Raw genomic sequence first — 20,995 nt, forward strand, 5'->3', positions numbered from 1 at the left:
AAATAGTGGGAACACTGCTTATATCTGAATTAATTATTCAAAAATACTGGGTTTTCCATAACCTTTGGTATGCTCTCCAGTATCTAAAGTGATCACTCCAGCCTTCCACAAAGTCCTCTCCCATTTGGATCTCGGTTTTTAATGTGGCCCATTATTATAGAACGTAGGGGACCAGCTGAGGTGTCCACATTCAGATCAGATTCAAACTTCTCCAAAGTCAGAGGTTTCCAGGTCTGATTTTGATTTAAGAAAAGAAAAGCGCTGATCTTACCCACACAAACATAAATAAAGAGGTAGTGGATGTATATGAGTGTAAGTGATTTCAGAATTAGACCCAAAATGTCTTATACTTCCAGTGCCAGGGACAGCCATGGCAATGCAAGCTAGGACCTTGATGTCTCTTTCAGTCCTCACTTAGAAACCTGAAATTAGAGAACTGTGACCACCTCCCATTCATGTTAACGGAATGTTCCCTTTGAAACCTAATTACAGCCAACATTGCTACATTCAACTGGTAGTTGCTATACCTGAAACATCCAGCGAATGCACATATCCAGGATGGCTGGATGTGCTGCTCACATCCTGTCATTCCGTTCATTTGAAAAGATGTTCCAGTATGCAAATCCTGGCATTCTATTAAGTTGCACATGGAGAAGTAAGATACTTCCTATTGTCTTTTAAAATCAAGGTAAGAGTAGCATTTATGTTGGCACCTGCTAAAAAGTGTGGGATTGCCAGGGTGCGGCTTGTAGAATTTTTGGGTATTCCAGTAATAAGGTAATAAATATTTCTGAATGATCCATTTTGTGTCCTACAATGATATCTGAAATATAAAAATGGAGGCAAGTGAATTCCAAAATAATAAGCTATTTTCACCTAGGCAGAAATGCTTCAGATGTAAAATTGTGGCAGATTTTCATTCCCCTTTATGCATTAATTCTCAAAAGTACAGTAGTAGACCTTGAAGCAGGCCCATATATGCTACAAAGAAATGACTATATATTTTCGCATGCAATACTGATGGGGGGTAGAATTGTTAATCCTCATTAACTAAGTCTTTGTACCATAAGTAAAATATCTGTAAGCTCTGTGATTACACTCAGTAGATAAAACACTTGATCTTAGCCCAAAGGCCAAATTAATCCTTGTTGTAACTGCATTGACTTCATTGGAGCTACATGAAGGATGAATTTGGCCCATTGTGACTAACAAAGTTAAGCTAGTACATAATATATAATTTAAAAGGATTGCTAGAGATACCGTTAACTCCGCAGAACTCTTCTTCAGAGCTGGAAACTCAGACCTGTGGAGCCCAAAAGCTCATCTCTTTCACCAACAGAACTTGGTCCAATAAAGGACATTACCTCAACACCCTTGTCTCTCTCATATCCTACATGGCTACAGCAATACTGCAAACATGTTAGATAAATGGAAGACTTCTTTGTAGTGTCTTAGAACCTACAGCAGTAACACTGCTAAACATATGGTCATAGCATTCAAGACAGTAACTTTCATGATCACTGAGCCTAAATAGTGAAGGTAACTGGGACTGTACTATGTAGCTGATGTGCGCACCCAGGTGATGAAAAATGATGTACAGAAGCTTAAATCCATACAAGTGATCTGCAAAATGTGACAATATGTAAAAGTTTGGGGGCCAGAAGACAGTACAGTCTACTCACCAAGTCAGACATCAGGTATTAAGATGTGTGTTTACTTTTTGCCAACCTATAGCTCAGTGGTTTGAGCATTGGCCTACTAAACCCAGGGTAGCAAGTTCAATCCTTGAGAGGGCCACTTAGGGATCAGGGCAAAATCAGTACTTGGTTCTGCTAGTCAAGGCAGGGATCTAGACTCAATGACTTTTTGCGGGGAGAGATAGCTCAGTGGTTTGAGCATTAGGACTGCTAAACCCAGGGTTGTGAGTTCAATTCTTGAGGGGGCCATTTAGGGATCTGGGGCAAAAATCTGTCAGGGACAGTACTTGGTCCTGCTGTGAAGGCAGGGGACTGGACTCGATGACCTTTCAAGGTCCCTTCCAGCTCTATGAGATAGGTATATCTCCATGTGATATGACTTTGTCTGCATCTAGTATTTGCTAGCTTTTAACATACTGCTTTCCATTTGTAATCTGTGTGTAGCTCTCTAACATTATTGTGTACACATGCAAGATACCAACATCACGCAACTTGTTTTCAGCTAAGAAATAATTATGCTTCCCAGCCACTCCCCGCTCGATGAACAGAGTTTATGCAAATGCATAAAGCTAGAGTAACACAACAGAATAGCTTGGATTTCATATGCGCACACATTAGGAATCTATAAAATCCACAGTAATTGTTTCATGCGCATGTGTAGAGTTTTCTGTTATTTATTAATTCTTAGCTTAGTGCCATCAGTTTGCTTGATGCATTACAAACAAAGGGCTTGATGTATGTGTCCAGGAAGCACCAAGCCCACAAAGTAAGACATCTTGAGTCCCAAGGAGCTTTCCGCCTAAGGCCCTGATCCTGGAAAGAGCTCTACGTAGGCGGGCCCCTGTGCCCGTGTGAAGCTCCTTCAGTGGGGCCCTGTCCAAAAGTTCCCTTGCATGGAGTTCACTGCAGAATCAATATCCAAACCTGCACCACTGAAGTCAATGGGAACTTCACCATGGACATTAACAGGCCCATAGGTAATACACTAATAATGTTATATAGGAGGTATTATATAAAACTATTATATATAGAATGTGACTGCATTTCTAAATCATTGATTAGAGGCATATTGGAATATAGGTTAAATTCTGCCCTTATTTTCTCCCAGATAACTCCACTGACTACAACAGGATTGCCCAGGTGTAACTGAGAGCTTGTGCTTATTTCAATAAACAAAAAAGACTGTGCCAAATAATTCAATGTGTTATAAAATGGAAGTGCTCACATGCATTGAAATAAATACAACAGCATTTCTTCGCACATGCAGAGCTGGGACCCATTGACATTAGTGGGGCTAAGATTTGGCACTTAATTTGGTATGGAAAGGGACGTATGCCCCATGCCCACAATGCTGTGTCCACTCATTTATAACCTATGTTTATTTCTTGAGCAATTACAGCTGAGCAGAGCATGTGCCCCTCAGTTATAGCCCTGACTCTGGAATGATCCATCACAAAAAAAGCAGATGAAAAATGTTTTAAAAATGGGATAACTCAAGAAATGATCAAATTAAATGTCACCAGATATTTCATCTCCACCCCTCCAAAACAAATCATTCCGTTTTGGACTAGTAAGCATGAGAACCTCAGTCTAAAGGGTAATTTTCAAGAAAGTTATTAGTACCTGAAAATAGGGGGTTGAGAGGAAAGTGTCTCATCAACCATATCTCTGGCATCACCAGTACAAGGCTAAGAGTATATCAAAAAGGAGAACAAATGGTAGAGTTACATCAAATGAAAGGCATATTGCAGTAGTTGCTTTGCAATAGTTTTCTTTCTCCTCTTCCATGGTACCATGTAAAACTCTACCAACAGTAATATTCACAATGTTCTTTAACAGATAAAACACTTTAAGAGTAAAGAGGGTGCAATCTAACCTCACTCACTGCCAGAAACAGTTTTCAAACCATCTGGGAGAGGTAATGTTCTCTTTGAGTGGCCTTACTCCGGTAACGATAAAAGACAGTTAACATTTATTCATATGCTGTACTGATTAGGAAATATCTCTACAAACACAAGTTACTTAGAAACAGCAAGTCTGAAACAGGAGAAAACACCGAGAGAAAAAACAAGCTGTAAATACATTTCAAAAATGTTTGATTTTGTTTCCTTTGACTAGCACCATATGTACACAAGAAAGTATGAACATAAATGTTTGGATAATAAAGATTTGCAAGGCACTTAAATAGTCTTTCTCTGTAATATTTTTTTTATGAAGCTCTCAACAGCAGTCCGTCCTACAACCATCCCTTCCCCTCCCTCAGCTAACACAGGGGAAGAAGTCACTTCTGCCAGCAGTTCTTATTTACAAACATGTCCTTAAAAGTGCTCTTTCAGGCTAGGAAAATCGGCATCCTTACGTCTCAGCATTGTTGCGTTCATCGCATATTTGTTTTTTTTAATACTATTCTTCGGTGTTATAAAGAAAATCTCTTCTCTCTCACACAGTCAAAACTTGACACCAACCTTCATCCTCATTCTGTTGTCTTTGGGGTGCTGTTCAAAAGGAGCAGGAAGGGGGGGGTAGTAGTTTGAAATTTTCTCGAGGTTGGTCCTTTATCGACGTCTGGAAGTGATATCAAAGCAGGTGATCATCATGAGGTGGGCCTTGCAGAAGTTGACACGGTTTTCCAGACGCTCAGTCACGCACTCCAGGGCCTCCAAATACTCCAGGGAATCCAACTCGAATACCTGCTCCAGGTCAACTGTGAGAAAGGAAATAAACTAGTGGGGACAGTGGACAAAACCCAGCACAGATTACTGGGACAGATGGGCCTGACCCAAGCCTATTGTATACATTATCAACTCTAGGTTTGCATTTTCATTTAAAACTGCATTTCATATTCAATGAGTATGAAAATAGTACAGTAGCATATTAAATATTAACAGCAGTTCCTTCATCTAGTGTCATGCTCTTCCATCTGCTCCAGAATCACTGATTACTGTTGTTGTACCACATCTTCACAGAGCCGTATGCTCTCCCCCAAATACTCTATAACAACCACAATGCTCACTGTAAGTACTTTCCATTGATTGGTCTGAGGCATGAATGTGTCCGTTTCACTTTCCACGTTAACTTTTGATCCCGTATGAAATATGCAGGTGGAACCCCATGGAACCAAATTCAGAAGTGATGTGTAGGGTAAGTTAGACCCATGTACATTAATTTAGTCCCCCTTATACTCAGGCCCTGCTTCAGTCCATCCCCATTCAGCACGTGCTTAAGTCCCATTGACTTTGGTAAGTGCTTTGCTGAATAGGGATAGATTTATACTTAGGCATGTGCTTCGCTGAATTTGGGGCCTTACACTTTCTTATGCTTTGAATCCCCTAGACCTGCTTACACCGGTTTTCCCCATTGGTAAGTGAGTATTACATGTTGGAAAGCGTATGTTAAAGTAGGTTGTGGGCTAACTTAACTTGCAACGTTTTATGCTCCTAAGCACATTCATTAAGAGAGCTTGGATTCCCTTGCACAGCAGTAGTGTGGGTGAAGGTAGATCTGAGGGAATCTGACTAATCTCCATCACCTAAACATCACTCCTAAGGTCTGGAGTCTGTACAATGCCTGAGGATTGCCTTGTTTCTCAAATGGGAAATGGAAGCAACAGAGCAAATGACTAAGTGAATGTTGATCTGTGCAAACTTCCAGTGGTCACCTTCAAAACTGTTCGTATGCCCTTGGTAACTAGCTGACATTTCTACAACTGTCACAAGACCCCCACTGTCTAGCGTACCAAACACTGCACATTCTGTGGTAATGTTATCTGCTGCACTTAGCAAAGGGAAAATTAGAACTTTTCAAAAGCAACTGCTGCAACAAAAGTCCCATTGGCTTGTAACGATTACATGTAGCAACTACCCCAAATAAAACTGGATTCAATTTTTTAATATATAGATATAGATATAGACACACACACCACTACCCCTACAGTGTTTGAAGCTATGTCTACACTACAAAGCCTAAGTTTGCATATCTTTGTCAGCCTTGCTCCCTAGTGTAGATGCAACATACGCCAACACAAGGAATTTTTCTGCTGGTGCAGGAACACAGTCTCCCCTAATGATGTCAGAGACTTTGACAGAAGCCCTCTTCTATCAGCACAGCCATGTATACACTGGGGGTTTTGTCAGCACAGCTATGTCACCAGGGGCTCTGGTTTTTCACACCCCTAACTGACACAGCTATGCTGGTATAAGTTTTAAGTGTAGACCAAACCTGATCATCACTCATCTGCTTGCAAGTGTGGATTTTTGCATGTTCATTGCAGTTCTTCTAATCTTTTTCTTCTAGGCTTTTACTTTTATTTATTTAAGTCCTCCTTGGTTTGAGACTAGAATAGTGAATTCCTTTTAAGACTAAATTCTATGAACTTTAGCCATTTCTAGCTATAAATAATGGGCCAAATTAATCCTGGATGCAATTCCATTAGAGTCAAAAGACAAATTTGCTTCATAGTGTTATTTGGCAGAAGGATAGTAGATTTATTATACATACACATTATACACTCAGACATATGTCTGAGGCCAAAAATTAATAAATAAATAAATTTAAAAATCTCATTTTCTGGAGCTGTGGACTGAGACACAGGAGTGTTAATCTGGCAATAGCAATATTCACTATTACAATGCTGTACCATTCCAGTATTCAGCTCCTGGGCGCATAGGATTGTTCAGTTCTATTGTCAACATTTAATAGGAATTATGTGGAAATAGTTCTAGAAATACAGTCAATCTAGCTCTGGCCCCTAGGTCACATCAGTTCAATTTAGTTTACAAATATACTAGCTCACATCACAGCCTCAGCATCACTCAATCTTTCTGCTTCCCCTCAATGAAATAAACCGAGGGCACTTATGAATACAGGCAATAAAACGAAGTCCTTACATTCACTAAGCCATTTATTAGGATCCAGCATCAGGTACTGTTTGGTCACCTCCAGTTCCCTCATTAACCACTCGTACTTGGCCCTGACCTCAGCAATCCTCTGCTGGCGATGCTCCAGGATTTTCAGCTTGGCATTGAAGCATATCAGCTCCTGCCAACCAGGAAAAAGAAGAAGGGAAAGAATAGGTGAAAAGGGGAAGAAAAATCCATGCTGGATTCAGTCAATTTTCCAGTCAATAATAACCACAAACCACTTTAACATGGAAGTAGGTATAGTCACTGGCCAGAATAATAGGTGGTTTTATTTTTTGTTCGGTTGGTTTGGTTTTTGTTCTTCACAAACGAGGCTAGGATATACAGACAGAGCAGCAAAAGCGAATAGTAGCTATAATGTCTTAATAATGGGCAACATCTTGAAATCCAAATTAATTCAAGCAAAAAATTGCTACAATTCATTTCATTAGAAGTTTTTTTGTTTTTGTTTTTTTTGAATAAGGACATCAGGTTTTGAGCAAACAATTAAGCTCATCAGAGAAGTAAATCCATCTCCAGCTGTGTTAAACCACAATGCATATCTACGTGCTACGTAAGTAATAGATACAATATTGCAATTCTATAGTAAAGAGAGCTGATAAAAATCAAATTTCAAAAACGTTCAACAAAAAAGGAAACAGTTTTGTGAACATAGTTGCATTTTTGACAAACTCTAATAAACTATAATTAATACTTGTATTTTGAAAGCCTCAGATATTTAGGGTGCTGAACAACAATTTAAAATAATGTACAATCTAACTCATTATGAAACAACAATAAAACAAACTGAGAAAAGCCAAATAATGTGACATGATTAAAAAAAGGATGGGGAGGGTCGTAGACAAAGGTCAAGAGAGATTATCACAGAAAACTCCACAGCTGGTGTACATGTGTAGCTCCATCGACTTCAAAGGTGCTTCACCAATTTACACCAGTTGAGGATCTGACTCTTCGACTTTCCAGATGCTTTTTAAAAGATGAGAGGGATGAGCATGGGAGGATGTCGGGGGAGAGAAAATTGCACACCTAAGAGCCACAATGAGCAAAAGCACAATCACCCACTCTCCCAAACAGAGATGGTGGCAGGGCACAGAGGTCAATCAAGATGAGGATCACTGAGCATGTGACAGGCATACATGGAAGTTTCTCATAAAAAAAAAAAAGCCAGCTTGGTTTGCAGCTGCTCACCTATGAGCTTCAAGTTTTGTTTATTTGGAATCTGATCCTGCGAGATGCTGAGCGGATCCCGGAAGTTGCTCATCACCTTTCAGAATCAGGCCTTTAGGATCGAAATGGAAATCAGTCCTTTGAGGTGCACTCACCTTGCTGTCCCCTCCTCGTCGCCGTTGGAGTCTCTCCACATCGTCTATCTCATAGACTTTGATCTCAAAGGGTTCACCCATCCCCCTCTGTGCACTTCGCAGTGGGCCATCTACCCAACGAACCCCTGGGCTGTTGGCAGGTTTCCTTACCGGGGAGGTTGCATCAAGTGACAAAGCCGGGATGAGCCTTCGTCTCTGAGAACCTAAAGAGTACATGAATTGTCAAGTTATGTTAGCATAGTTAATTCCTCTCATTTCTGCTCCTTCTCCAAAAGAGACCTCTACACACACGTAATATATTCAACCCTCTTAAATAGAAAGCGGTAAGAGAGCGAGAACCTGAAGACACGAATGTTTGGGTTTGCTTAACTCTGAACATAAAACACCAAGTCACTAAGACCCAGGACACGAGATAGCCCCAGTTTGCAAACACCTCTGTGCATGCTTTACTCATGTGCATACATTTACTGGCGTGCAAAAGTTTTTACAGCAGGATCAGCGTCTGCTGGTGAAACTGGCCTAACACGTTCTACGATGGTTTTACCAGGGGTTCCCTTGACTAATGTGGATTGATTTTTTTTTTCTGGGAACAATGCTAGCCAGCCCGTGCCATAGCCTGCCTCCACTAGGGAATCTAAATCACTTTGGGGGACAATTTCAAATGGCTGCCAACCTGTCCTTTGTGCCAACTTCCATGAAAAGGCAATGGGAGCTAGGTGTCCAACTATTATCTGTGCCTTTGAAAATCTCCCCCTTCATTATTATATGATGATTAGGGGGATCAAACATTTCCTGTATGCACTGGTTAAGGAAACAGCGTAGAACTATGCGTGCAGCAATTGTGCTCTAATTTGGTTATCACCACCATAGCTTCTATGCTAGAATTTTTCCAGAAACTCTCTCACTGGGGCACTCACACCATTGCAGCTGCAGCAGTGGTAGGCATGACATAGTAATACTCAGTACTGCTTGGTGAGAGGGCCTAGTGGTTCAAATACCAGCAGTTCCCTGCATACGGTTTAGGTTAGTGGCCCCGCTGCTGGTGAGGTCAGTGCAGCGGTTGAAGAGTTTTAGAAAAAAGGCCAGTATAGACAAAGGTGATGCAGTGTGGAAAGCTTCTACTGTACTACTAATTGCTGTAAATAGGGTGCTAACCTAATGGCGAAAGAAAGCTAGAAAGGTGTGTGTATAGCAGGGGTTCTCAAGCTTTTGTACTGGTGACCCTTTTCACAGAGCAAGCCTCTGAGTGCGACCCCCCCCCTTATGAATTAAAAACACTTTTTTATATATTTAACACCATTATAAATGCTGGAGGCAAAGCGGGGTTTGCGGTGGAGGCTGACAGCTCGCGACCCCCCATGTAATAACCTCGTGACCCCCTGAGGGGTCCCGACCCCCAGTTTGAGAACCCCTGGTGTATAGGATGATGGGAAACAGAGAGAGAGAGACTTACACGGGCAGAGGGGAAAAAACCAGTTATATTTTTCTTCCTGGCTTAATACAGTAAAAGAGACAGATGGGGTGAGGGGGAGAGGGAAACATGGTTGGTTTATTTTCTAGCTGACAGCTACTGCAGTGTTCTTCCAGGAGAGGTTGGGGGAGGGGAGAGAAGCAGCCAGCCAGCCTGAATGAAACCATACACTGGCTCTCTTGGCTGCAAGGACCCAGCCTGGTGCCAGCAGGGGAGGGATACAGCATAATCGTGCACAGATTTTATTTTAAAACCAAAATAAAATCATTTAGAGGAATCTCAAAAACTGCCTTCATTTTAAGTTCAATGTAAATATCTACTAAACTACTGCCAAGGTGGTGTTTGGGTAAAAGCTAAAGATCTATTGACCTGCCAGTATTTGCATTTGCAAATAACAGAATTAGGTCTGATTTTCCACTAATGTTTGTACACCAGGCAGAAAAATAGGCAAACAAGCATGTCTTGTCCCACTGATTTAGGGGGCTGCAGGTTTGAAAATAATATTTTTAAACACACAATTAACTGACATCGGTATGCTAGCAAGCCCCAGTGTACATGCAGTTATATGAGCATAAAAAGTCCTTTTGCTGTGATAGTTTATGTTGGTATAAGCTATATAGTATCAGCAAAAACACGCTTTTGTTGGTATAAGCTGCATCCACAGTAGAGGATTTCGCCAGCATAGATATACCTGCAAACCCTGGTACAGGGTGTCATGCTGAAAAAACAGTGTGTTATCCTGTAATTAAAGAGGCGTATCATAATGCAGACACAAAAAGGGGCAGAGTTAAGCTTCTATGTACAAACTTAACTTTGGTCTTTCTAGTAATAAAGAGCTTCACTTTGCAATTCTAGTGCTTTTTTCATATACTTTCTGTATGGAATTTTCTAGGTGTTTTAAAAAGGAAAAGGATAAAATACAGTGATTCCATGGAACTATTTGCTAGACAGCAGATGAACTTCTGCTCTGCACATCATGGACCTGATCCAAACCCTATTGAAGTCAATGGAAAGACTCTGCTCAGTGAGGCAAGGACTCCTGTGGTGCACAATCCTGAACCGCCAATGACAGACTTGTATTCTCCTTTTCATATAGTATGCAAGTGTGCAGATCATTGTCTCATTCCATGCATCCTCTTACAGATCACATTTCACATGCACCTACGTGGTAAAGGTGAAACTCCACTTAGCTTACCTACTCGTGCGTATGCAGTGTCAATGGAACACTGGCAGATTGTACGCAATTTGTAACACAGAACCAAGTTTGTTTGTGCAATATACACTGCTGGTATGTCATTATTAATATTTACACGGTGCCTTTCCTATGGAAATACTGAAGCATGCTACAAAGGTGGGTAATTATTATTGCTAGTTGAAATTTAGCTAAACATTTTTTTAAATGAAAAACAGAAATGAAACAGATTGTGTGAAATTTTATTTTGTTTCCAAATTTTTTTTTTTTTTTTTTTTTTTTGGTCAAAAATTGAAAACTTTTCTGTCCAAATTTTCAGTTTTTAGTAAAAATGTTTGGCTTTTGATTCAGTTTTCAGAAAATAAAATCTGATTTTGGTTTTCAAAACCCAGATATTATTAGCCAAATCCATTTTTTTTGAAAACTGAAAAAAAAAATCATTTTTTTCATACCCCTCCAAATATTTTCCCATTACATTTAGAAAAAAATATGTTTCGAATTTTTCCCATGGAAAATAATTAGCATTTTCACTTGCTCTCGTTATTAAGGGTTTATTATTTACATAGTATAAATGAGAAAACCAAACCGCAGGGGGCCTAACCATGTACCACCGAAGTCAGTGGAGATCATGGCAATGATTTCAATGAGCTTTGGACCAAGCTACAGGGTTATGTCTATGTTACCATTTGTGTTAGTGTAGCTCTGCTAGTGACAAGGACAGTGAAAGCACTAGTTTAAACAGGCTGATGCTTTTTTAACCACAGTGTCATCTAGGTTTGCTCTGGGTAGGGTTAGACAAGTGGTGGTTAAAGTGAAACTCTCTAGTGCTCCCAGAATTCCTGCTGGTGGTGGAGTTATTTACTTATTGCATGATTATTCCATGTTATGTTCAGCCTGCATAGGCAAGAAGAAACTATGTACTAATATGACTTGGCCACAACTTGTGTAAACATGTAGTTTAAATAGGGCCTGAAAAAGTCAGGAGGACTGAGTGAGGAATAGAATCCAGATCTCCTGACACCCAGTCCCCTACTCTAAGCATTAGATATCTGTTTTCTTTGTGTTTTTCATACCCTCTGTTAGCATCACAGTACGGTAAAGCAATATCAACACATCCTCAACTGAGAAAAGGGGCTGATTCCCTGACAGGTACTGGAAGAGGTGTGAGACAAATGAGACTAACAAATAGTTTACTGTCTGTCCAGTCCTCAAGCAGTTTTCTGTGGCTTACTATAACTGAAAATGAAGACTACAATCAGTGATGAGCTGCCAGAATGTTAATAACTGGTTCCCTACCGGGTCTTCGGCGGCACTTCAGCGGCAGGTCCTTCAGTGCCGCCGAAGACCCAGAGCGAGTGAAGGACCCGCCGCCGAAGTGCCAACGATGACCCGGTAGGGAACCGGTTATTAAGCGCCGCCCAGTGAGTACAAGCCCGAGACCCCCACCCTAACTGCCCCACAGGGCCCCACCCCCAACCCAACTCGCCCCGCTCCCTGTCCCCTGACTGCCCCGACCCCATCCACCGCCACCCCGGCAGACCCCCGGAACTCCCACGCCTACCCAACCCCCCCCATTCCACATCCCCTGACTGCCCCCCCCCCCACGAACCTCCACCTCCTCCAACCGCTCCTTGCCCCTTATCCAACCCCTCCTCCCAGCCCCAGCCTGGCCCCCTTACCATGCTGCTCAGGGCAGCGTGTATCGATGCCGCGTGGCCCGCTGGAGCTCGCAGCCCCACCCCCTTACCATGCCGCTCAAAGCGGCAGGAGCTGCCAAGCTGCCCAGGAGTGGTCCAGAGCGCTGGCGCTGGGCTCTGTGAGAGGGGGGAAGGCAGGGGAGGGTCCGGGGCACCCTCCTGATGGGAAACTCATGCTTGTGACTCATTTAGTATCACCTCTGTATAAAGCATTTAGTTTGTATTGTCTCCAGTGTGCCTGTGATTGTTAACACCAATTCTTTATGTAATTGGTGCAGATTTGGGTTCATCTCATGGAGGTGGGACATGCCTCCCTATGGAGATTCAGGGCTTGATTCCAATGGCACTTATAGTGGTGTAACTTTACTGAATTCAATGGAGTTACTCAGGATTCACATTGCTGTGAGGTCAGAATCAGGAAATCATTTGGAAATAGGGGGAAGAGGTCACAGGTGTGTGTAGCAGAAGGGTGGTTTTGCTTTATAGTACCCACACATCCCCATTTGACCCAGTGCGAAAAAGGAATCATATGGTCCAAAAGGTGGTTTACATGGGCTCTTATATTAGGCCATTTGTCCCGGTGACCATCACTAGGTGGACAGGCAGAGTGGACAACAGTGGCAGAAGCAGAGTAAGCAAATATGAGCTCATTATGTTTTCCTAGTCAGGATTCCTGTCTGGGCTGCCAGTCGGTTACCACAATAATCTGGCTGTCTGGTCTTTGTTCCATCAAGACATTAAATAAACACAGGCAGAGAGACCTGATCCGGGTGGGTGGACTCTTATGTCTGCATGGAGTCCTACTGAAGTAAATGTGGCTCGGCACAGACATGGGACCGTCTGTGCAGATTTGACTGCAGGATCAAGGTATGTGGGGGGGATGGGAGAAAGGGTCAATGCTCTTCCCTTTTACTGACTCGGGATGATATATCTTTGCTTTTTGGCATGTGTTGGGGAGAAATAAAATGAAACAACTCCTGCATGTTTGCAGTGAAGCTGAATGGAACCTAATCTATTTAAAATATGCATTGATTAATGGGCTGCTTATTAGCCTGGGTACAGAAGGTATGGTGTATCTTGACAGGAATTCCTACTGCCTCTAGTCCTTCCACTTAGTCTCTGGGGTTTATCTGATTTCACATTAAATGGGTAGGGTAAGGAGATACATCCAAAGCAGCATTTTAGGATGAATGCCACAGAGCAGGTGACAGCTTGCTCATCCATGATAACACACAAAGACAAGGATTCAATTGTTCAAACAAATATATATTTTTTCTTTAAAAAATACCCGTTTGAAGACACATGTTTATTAATGGGCTCTATGGGGCTGGGAGCTCATAAATCTTTACTATATAATTAATAAAGTGCTTTGTAGCAGACTACAATGCACCACTCCTCTGCTCTCCAGCACGTTGCTTACAAAGGCAACTGTTCAACCTGGAAGCTTGGCAGGATTAGCACATATCCATCCCCCTCCCCCCCCCCCCCTTCCCCCCCCCCCCCCCCGGTAGTGGGGACACACAAACACACACGGTGCACAAGCAATCTGTTCAGGCCAGCTGAATCTCCAACAATATAAAAGAGAGTCATTTGTTTTCCATTCGAAAAACTAAATAGATATCAATACCTCATCTTAGAGCAAAAGAAATCCAGTCCACTGATTCCACTGCCAAACCAGTAATAGTGGTCTCAGTTATAGTTCAGCATAGTGTTTACTAAATATCCTCTCCTGCATCTGACTCTAAGGCCAGGTCTACACTACAGTCCTAGATTAACATAACTACATCACTCAGGGGTGTGAAAAATCCACATCCTTGAGCAACATAGTTATACTGACTTAACCGCCCACATACACAGCACTATGTTGACGGGAGGGCTTTTCCTGTTAACACAGCTACCGCCTCTCGGGGAGGTGGATTAACTAGGCCAATGGGAGAAGCTCTCCCATCGGCATAGGCGTGTCTTCACTAAAGCACTGCATTGGTGCAGCCGCACTGCTGTAGCACTGTACGTGAAGACAAGCCCTAGGACCTTGTCTTCACAGCTAAAATAGGTACCTATTTTACCTCAGGGTATTAACGTGTGTGAACTATCCCATGGTAAAAAACACAGTGAAGACCAGGAACTTTATTTTTACCACAAGATAAACTAACAAAGTCAACCACAGGTGGGGGATAGTGCTGATCTCAGCTAGTTTACCTCAGGATAGCTCATGTGTGTTAGTTACTGCAACGTAAAAAATATACTTTTTTTAGCGTGACAACAAGGCCTAAAGCTTTGTCTACACTGTAGAGTTAATTCAAATTAGCTACACCCACATTAACTCCTTTCGAGTTAGTCTAGGTTGAGTGAGAGCAGCCACACTGTGAAATAACAATTTGAACTGCACAGAGTGACGGGGTTGGCAGCTGATGAGCTGCCTATTCCCCCTGAAGGACCAGCCAATTTAAAAGCCCCACCACACTGGAGTTAAGGCATTTGGCTGGGACTCGAGTTAGGCGCAACACTCAAGTTATAAGTCAAATTAACTCTGCAGTGAAGACAAGTGTAGAAAAGATGTCATCTACAGACAAAGGACTCTCAATCAACTAGGTATTTTATCATAACTTGAAGGATATGAAGAGCCGAACTGAAGTCAGTGGAACTAGTCAAATGTTCTTTGCTAAATGCGTGCCTGAAATCTTAAAAGATAATGGGATTTGCATAGGTGCAGGATGTCTCAGTGTTTTCCCGGTTAGATTGCTTTCTATGGGCAAATTCCAGTCTGAATTTTTTTTTAAATCATTTTAGATAAACGTCAAACAAAAAAGAACAAAAATAAAGTCTCCATAAGGAGCAGACTGTGTGTCTCCTGTGTAACAGCCTGCATCTGATCTCCGTACAGAACAGTAGCTGCCCCCTAAACATTTCAAGGTCCAATAAATAGAAAACAAAATCATAACTACATGCACCATGACGCCACAAGTTTACATTGGAAGTTCAAAGGGGGAAGAAGGTACGATACAGAGCAGGAGCCATTCATTATTACACTAGTCGCTGTTAGAAGTAAAACTGCCTTTGTGTACAGATCTGATGGTTCAGCATTCTCCTGGCCAACAAACCATATAACTGACCTGAAAGAGATTAAACATCCCCACACTAAGTAGTGTAAAACAGTAAACCCCAACACACACAATTTGTTCTACCGCATTGTTTTCAGAGAACACTTTCCTCCCATTCGAAATAGCACTGGCTTTTAGTGTCGCTTCAGGCCTTTTGTTTGTTTATGAAGACAGTATGCAGAGTTCCCCCTGCTGTTCCCCACTTTCTAACAACCAGGCTTCTGCTTTTATTATTTGAGAAAGCAAGACTGATTTCTCCTCTCACTCCTCCTTCCTGTGGGGTGTGCCCTTGCAGTCAGTTACCCATGACTGGATCGCCTCCTCCCTTTTCCTTTGACCTTCTTCCTCAATATTTATTTTATTGCGCCCTTTCCCCCATGCGAGTCCCAAAGTCTCTTTCTCTGCTTTGCTGGACTGTAGCATTTGTACTGCAACTGACACAGCTCTTGGTCCTCCTCTCAGTGACACTGGTACAACTGCACCTGTGTAACAGAGTGGAGAATTCACCCCAAATGTTTAGGGGACAAATTACAGAAAGAGACATTGTGAAGCACAAAAGAGGCCACATTTATGGCCAAGTTACCCCATTGCTTCCCAACCCATCTTGCGCTCACCCATCCCAGTACCCTGGGTTACATAAAGGTAAACAAGTTGAGCTGGAACAATTCAGAACAAAAAGTAACAAATTAATATTTGATTTCGAGACAAAGGTAGATTTCAGATTTCAAAAGATGACCTTAAATATATTTCTCCACTTTGGCCCCAATACCTGATAGTGCAAAATATTTAGAGCCATATTCTCCTGACTTACATTCTATACAACCAGACTGAAGTCAGTAGGAACAAGGTGTGAATCAGAATTTACCTTTACTCATATATAGGAACGCAATTACCCTCACAAACTTGTGCCCCTGCATAGAGATACTGCATGTACATGAAATTGGCATAGATTCAGGGACCTCCCAACATTCTGGATACCAGGCAATTGCCTGTTTTTTGTCAATTTCCCAATACTCACCCTTTCCTGATCACACTCCCCAAACTATGCTTCCTTTTGGAAGCTTGTCTGGAGCACAGTGTTCAGAGCCAGTCGAATGAGCATGGCTGAAACCCAATCAGGATGCAGCACTTCATTTAGCCTGGCAGGTTGACATGTACTTTGGGAGAAGTCCCAGGGAAGATGTAGGTCTCAGCGGTACAGTGCCCAGCACCCACACATTGCTAGCAAAAAAGTGCCCATAATATAGAGATTTTCCTAAATTATGGCTGGCCTTTGGCTCTGTATGTATTTGTCAGTTTCATGACACTATTTATATGGAGATGACATAGAGCAGTTTATTGTCCTAGGCATTATAGTATAGAAGTAAATCGATTCACCAGTCACTTTGCCAGTCAAGCCAAGGACAGGGGACACTACTAAGACAGCATCAGCTCCAGACAGGACAGTGGCAGAGGCATTTCACTGAGCTAATTCTGTGCCAACCCAGCGAGCAGGTTTTATTTACACCCACCTAATGGTGTCTGACTCAATCATGCATGTTACATGGAGCCTTCACAGTTCACAATAGCCTGCTGCCATTTCCTCTATTAAATCATTCCTATGTTCATGCAGCCGAAAGCTCAGCACCGGCACGCAGTAGTCAAGCGTGTAAAAAATGATTACTGTGATCCCTTTCCACACAGATCTGTGGCATGATATGACCTGGCTTTGACCTGGGAAAATCAATGCTGTTGTTTTAATGAACAACAACAGAAAATAATTGTGGCTGGGGCCCACTCACCCCCCTCTGCAATCCAGTCGACAGTCACATGTTCGAAGAGAGTCACCAACACACAAAGATTAATCTCCCTTTATAATTCTTAATGGCACCAGTCATGGTGGGGGATAACGCAGCGTGTGAATTATCATCATTGTCCTTATTGTCATCGGTTGTGGATGTGGACAAGTTAAGATGCAAGGATTGGAAATGCCCTTTGGCTTTATGGTGCCAGGGATATTTTGCAGTTCTGAGCTTATGCAGGCTAAATGTGAACTGAATCCCTTTTCACTTGGATACAACAAGAAAAGCTCTGTCTCTGTGTTTCATCATTATTGCTAAGATCCTGTTTCAGTGCTGTCTGAGAGCAGCAGCAGGTTTGAGCTGGATTCAAGTTATTTGCTGCCCACAGATTCAATCCGTGCCTGATATTTTCTAGTATTTTCATTAACAGAAATTGATCTGAAAGTTCTTAAGAGTTTAGGCGTGTTCAGATCTGGAGTTTACAGAACCTCTGAGCCCCCATTCTTAAAAACATCTCTGACTCCAGAGAAACCTAGAGTTATAATGGTAGGATGTGATGTGAAGAGACTACAATTATATATAATTATTGTCACATTGTGACAGTCTGTCATTTTTATGACGATGTTTAGAATCATGTAGTAGTTTCCTCTACTCTTGGTGGTGAAACTTAGCACCAAGAAAGAGCTGCCAGCAGTCATGAAACTTTTACTGCCCAACCCATACAATGTTTCAGCAAGAAGCTTTAATTATCTACAGGCCAGAAAGGTTCCTGATATAGAACAAATTTTTAAAAAATCGTATCTTGGATTTGTTAAACTCTGGCTGGAGACAGAGACCTAAAGCATATCCATGCATCCAAACCCCTTTAAAAGCTGGGACAGTTCAGATGTGAATCCAAACATTGTTACTGGGACCTTGTATTATAATGAACCCAAACCCCTTTAAATATTAGGAAAGTCTGAATTTTGCAGCTTGGGTCCACCCCCACTCTAGATGAGCTTCATTCAGAAGACTGGCTTGTACTTTTCGTAAGGATTCTTTAGCTTCTTGTTTTTTAGTGACCACTGACGTACAATAGTGAGTAAGGCAAAATAGGCCCAGGCTGACCAAACTTGAAGGTCCTATATACAGCAGCTTCTTCCCAACCAATCCACCTGGGGAGAATCTCCCTCCTCCCCAGATGGACTCTTGTCTTTCTCTCATGCCTGAGTCCTGATCTTTCCCCCAATGAGACAGCCCATCCCATGCCAGCAGGCAGGCAGGCAGGCAGGCAGCCAGCAGCAGTCACTGCGTGCCTCTGACTCACTGTTCTGTCTAAGCCCCCTTTGACCTTGAAACCCAGATCCTAAAGATCCAAGTATGTTCCCCTGCTAAAACCAGCTCTGATCCACATGCTTTTGCAAACTGCCAAACTCAGATTTGCTTTGTTTTTCAATTCTCTTGTATTAAGTAACTTTGACCACTTTTAAAAAAAAAATTGGACTAGAGAGAACCAGAAATCTAAACACACACATACTCCTCAGGAGAGAAAACCGTCCAGCCCTGAACTAGCATTGTAAGCAGTAATTAGTCACAGACATGCCAAAGGCCTTTGATCTATCCATATAAAACACGGACATGAGACTCTTTTATGCACCCAAACCAATTCCAGAAAGGGGAAGGGGGATGCCCAAGGAAGAGCTCTGTGGTTTCCATAGAAAACCCTCATCCTGTTACAAATTGTACCAAACGCTCCTCTGTGCTATTGGCCCCATGAGAGGGCTCATTACAGATTCTGCCAGTCTGGAAACATCATAGGAGGCAGGTACCAGGAACCAATAAATAATATACACAGGGGGGAAAAACCAAGGAATTCATATCTATTGTATGGGAGTTCAAGTGAAGCTTTGCTATACAGTGTAAATCTAATTACAGGCCTGGATCCTGTTCCATCCTTACCTCATTGCTGCCAGGAGCCATGCACCTGGAGTTAGAAGTAAAGTTTTTCATATGCCTAAAAAGCTGGATCTCTACACCCAGTGGGCCAAATTCAGCGTTGAGAGTGACTTCAGTGGGAGCTGTGCCTGTTTACACACAGACTGAATTTGGTCCACTGGTTTTCAGATGCTAAACTATATAGAATAACAGTGATTAACATGTATGTAATATTTTTTCATTCTAGAATCCCAGTGGGTTGTACCAAGTTGGACAAGAATCATCCTGTTTTATGATGGGAAACTGAGGAATAGAGACATTAAATGAGTTGCTCAGAGTGACACAGTGAGTCATTGTCAGAACAGAAAATGGAAGGTTTTACAACTCCCAATCTGGTGCCCGGTTTGCCACCCTGCCCTGCCTGCCCCTTAAAGCCGGCATTCCTGATATACTGTCGTGACTTTGCAAAAGGGAGTTTGCTTGGAGTATTTTTCCCTGGTAACACAAAGGAACCACAAATGCACTTAGCCTTTACCAGTGACATCAAGGGAGCAGAATTAGGCCATTGCTGCGTGCTTTTCAAATTCCACCCCCATTTTTAAAAAAATGATCATTGTTAGCTTATAGTTTGCATTTATTTCTATCACATGGGTACTGCTAAAAAGTAGGAGCACTGGACATACAGGAGGCTTGTGTTCAGAAGCAACCTTAGCACTTTGGTTCTCTGGGCTGGAAGAGACTGGAAGTAGCTATGTTGTGGCCTATTCTGTGTGTGTGGGGATCAAGAGCTGCTGACTAGTGTATTATTATTATTATTTATATGTATTACCGGAGTGCCCAGGAACCTAGTTATGGACCAGGACCCCATTGTGCCAGGCGCTGTCCATGGGGAGGGTTCCCTGGTGAGCAAAGTCTGGTGTCAGATAATATAGTTTTTCATATGCCTAAACTCCCTCTCAGCATGTGTGTGTGTGTGTCAGTTTTGCCTCCTTGCTTTCAGGTGTCACCAGCCTTCACTGCTGCATAATCACATCCTCCCAGTTGGAGGTAAGTGACTGAGGCGCCTATTCACTCTTAGTGAGGAGCAGTTAATGGTGGAGGGAAGAAACCAGAGAATAAGCAGCTGCACACATGCTAGGAGGTGCAGAGGCGGGACAAATAGACAATTACAAATCAAACCTTCTGCTCTGCTGTTCTAAAAGGACAGTGGCATTGATTAGAGGATGTGTGGTCAAGTCAAGTGAGCTCAAGGCCTGGAGCCAACCTGCCTGAGAGCTAATCCTGGGTCTATCTAGTCAGCATTAGGGAGAGGGTGATTCTGTGGCCTTGGGCCAGTTAGTTAACCTCTCAGCCTGATTTTCCCCATCTGCAAAATGGGAATTATAATAATACTTACATCACAGGAGAATTAAATAACATTTGTACAGTGCTTTGAAAATGTACAGCCCCATATAAGTGCTAACTGTAATTATAATTAAAATCCCCTCTACCATAAGCAATCATTTCAGGGCAATAATATACACCTCTACCCCAATGTAATGCTGTCCTCGGGAGCCAAATAATCTTACCACGTTATAGGTGAAACTGCATTATATCGAACTTGCTTCCATCTGCCAGAGTGCGCAGCCCGGCTCCCCTGGAGCGCTGTTTTAACGAGTTATATCCGAATTCATGTTATATTGGGTCGTGTTATATTGAGATAGAGGTGTTCTGACCTACTAATATTATACTACCAGTGTTAAATGCTGGGAAAATTGCGCAACTTATTAAACCGATCTATTAACTTCAGGGAAGAAAGCTCATTGGCTTGATGATGTAATCTTGTAATATTTCAGTTTGAAGAGTGGGTGGGAGAATATAATGGAAGATGGTTTGTGTGCTTGTTTATACTGCATATACAA

The 20,995-nt window shown here is 42.2% G+C and overlaps 1 protein-coding gene across 1 annotated transcript in view; it reads right to left on the minus strand.

Annotated features, from left to right (window-relative positions):
- Positions 1-3,646: 3,646 nt before the first annotated feature.
- KIF26B (kinesin family member 26B) overlaps positions 3,647-20,995 on the minus strand; it is a 411,172-nt gene continuing 393,823 nt past the window's right edge. Inside the window, exons 13-15 of the mRNA XM_034764988.1 lie at positions 7,939-8,141; positions 6,584-6,734; positions 3,647-4,401 (exon numbers count right to left, since the gene is read on the minus strand). Of these exons, the coding sequence (XP_034620879.1) occupies positions 4,253-4,401; positions 6,584-6,734; positions 7,939-8,141 (503 nt within the window). The 3' untranslated portion in view covers positions 3,647-4,252. The remainder of the gene's footprint in view (positions 4,402-6,583; positions 6,735-7,938; positions 8,142-20,995) is intronic.

The sequence above is a fragment of the Trachemys scripta genome, chromosome 3 (genome assembly GCF_013100865.1).
Source record: "Trachemys scripta elegans isolate TJP31775 chromosome 3, CAS_Tse_1.0, whole genome shotgun sequence".
Taxonomy (NCBI): Eukaryota; Metazoa; Chordata; order Testudines; family Emydidae; genus Trachemys; species Trachemys scripta.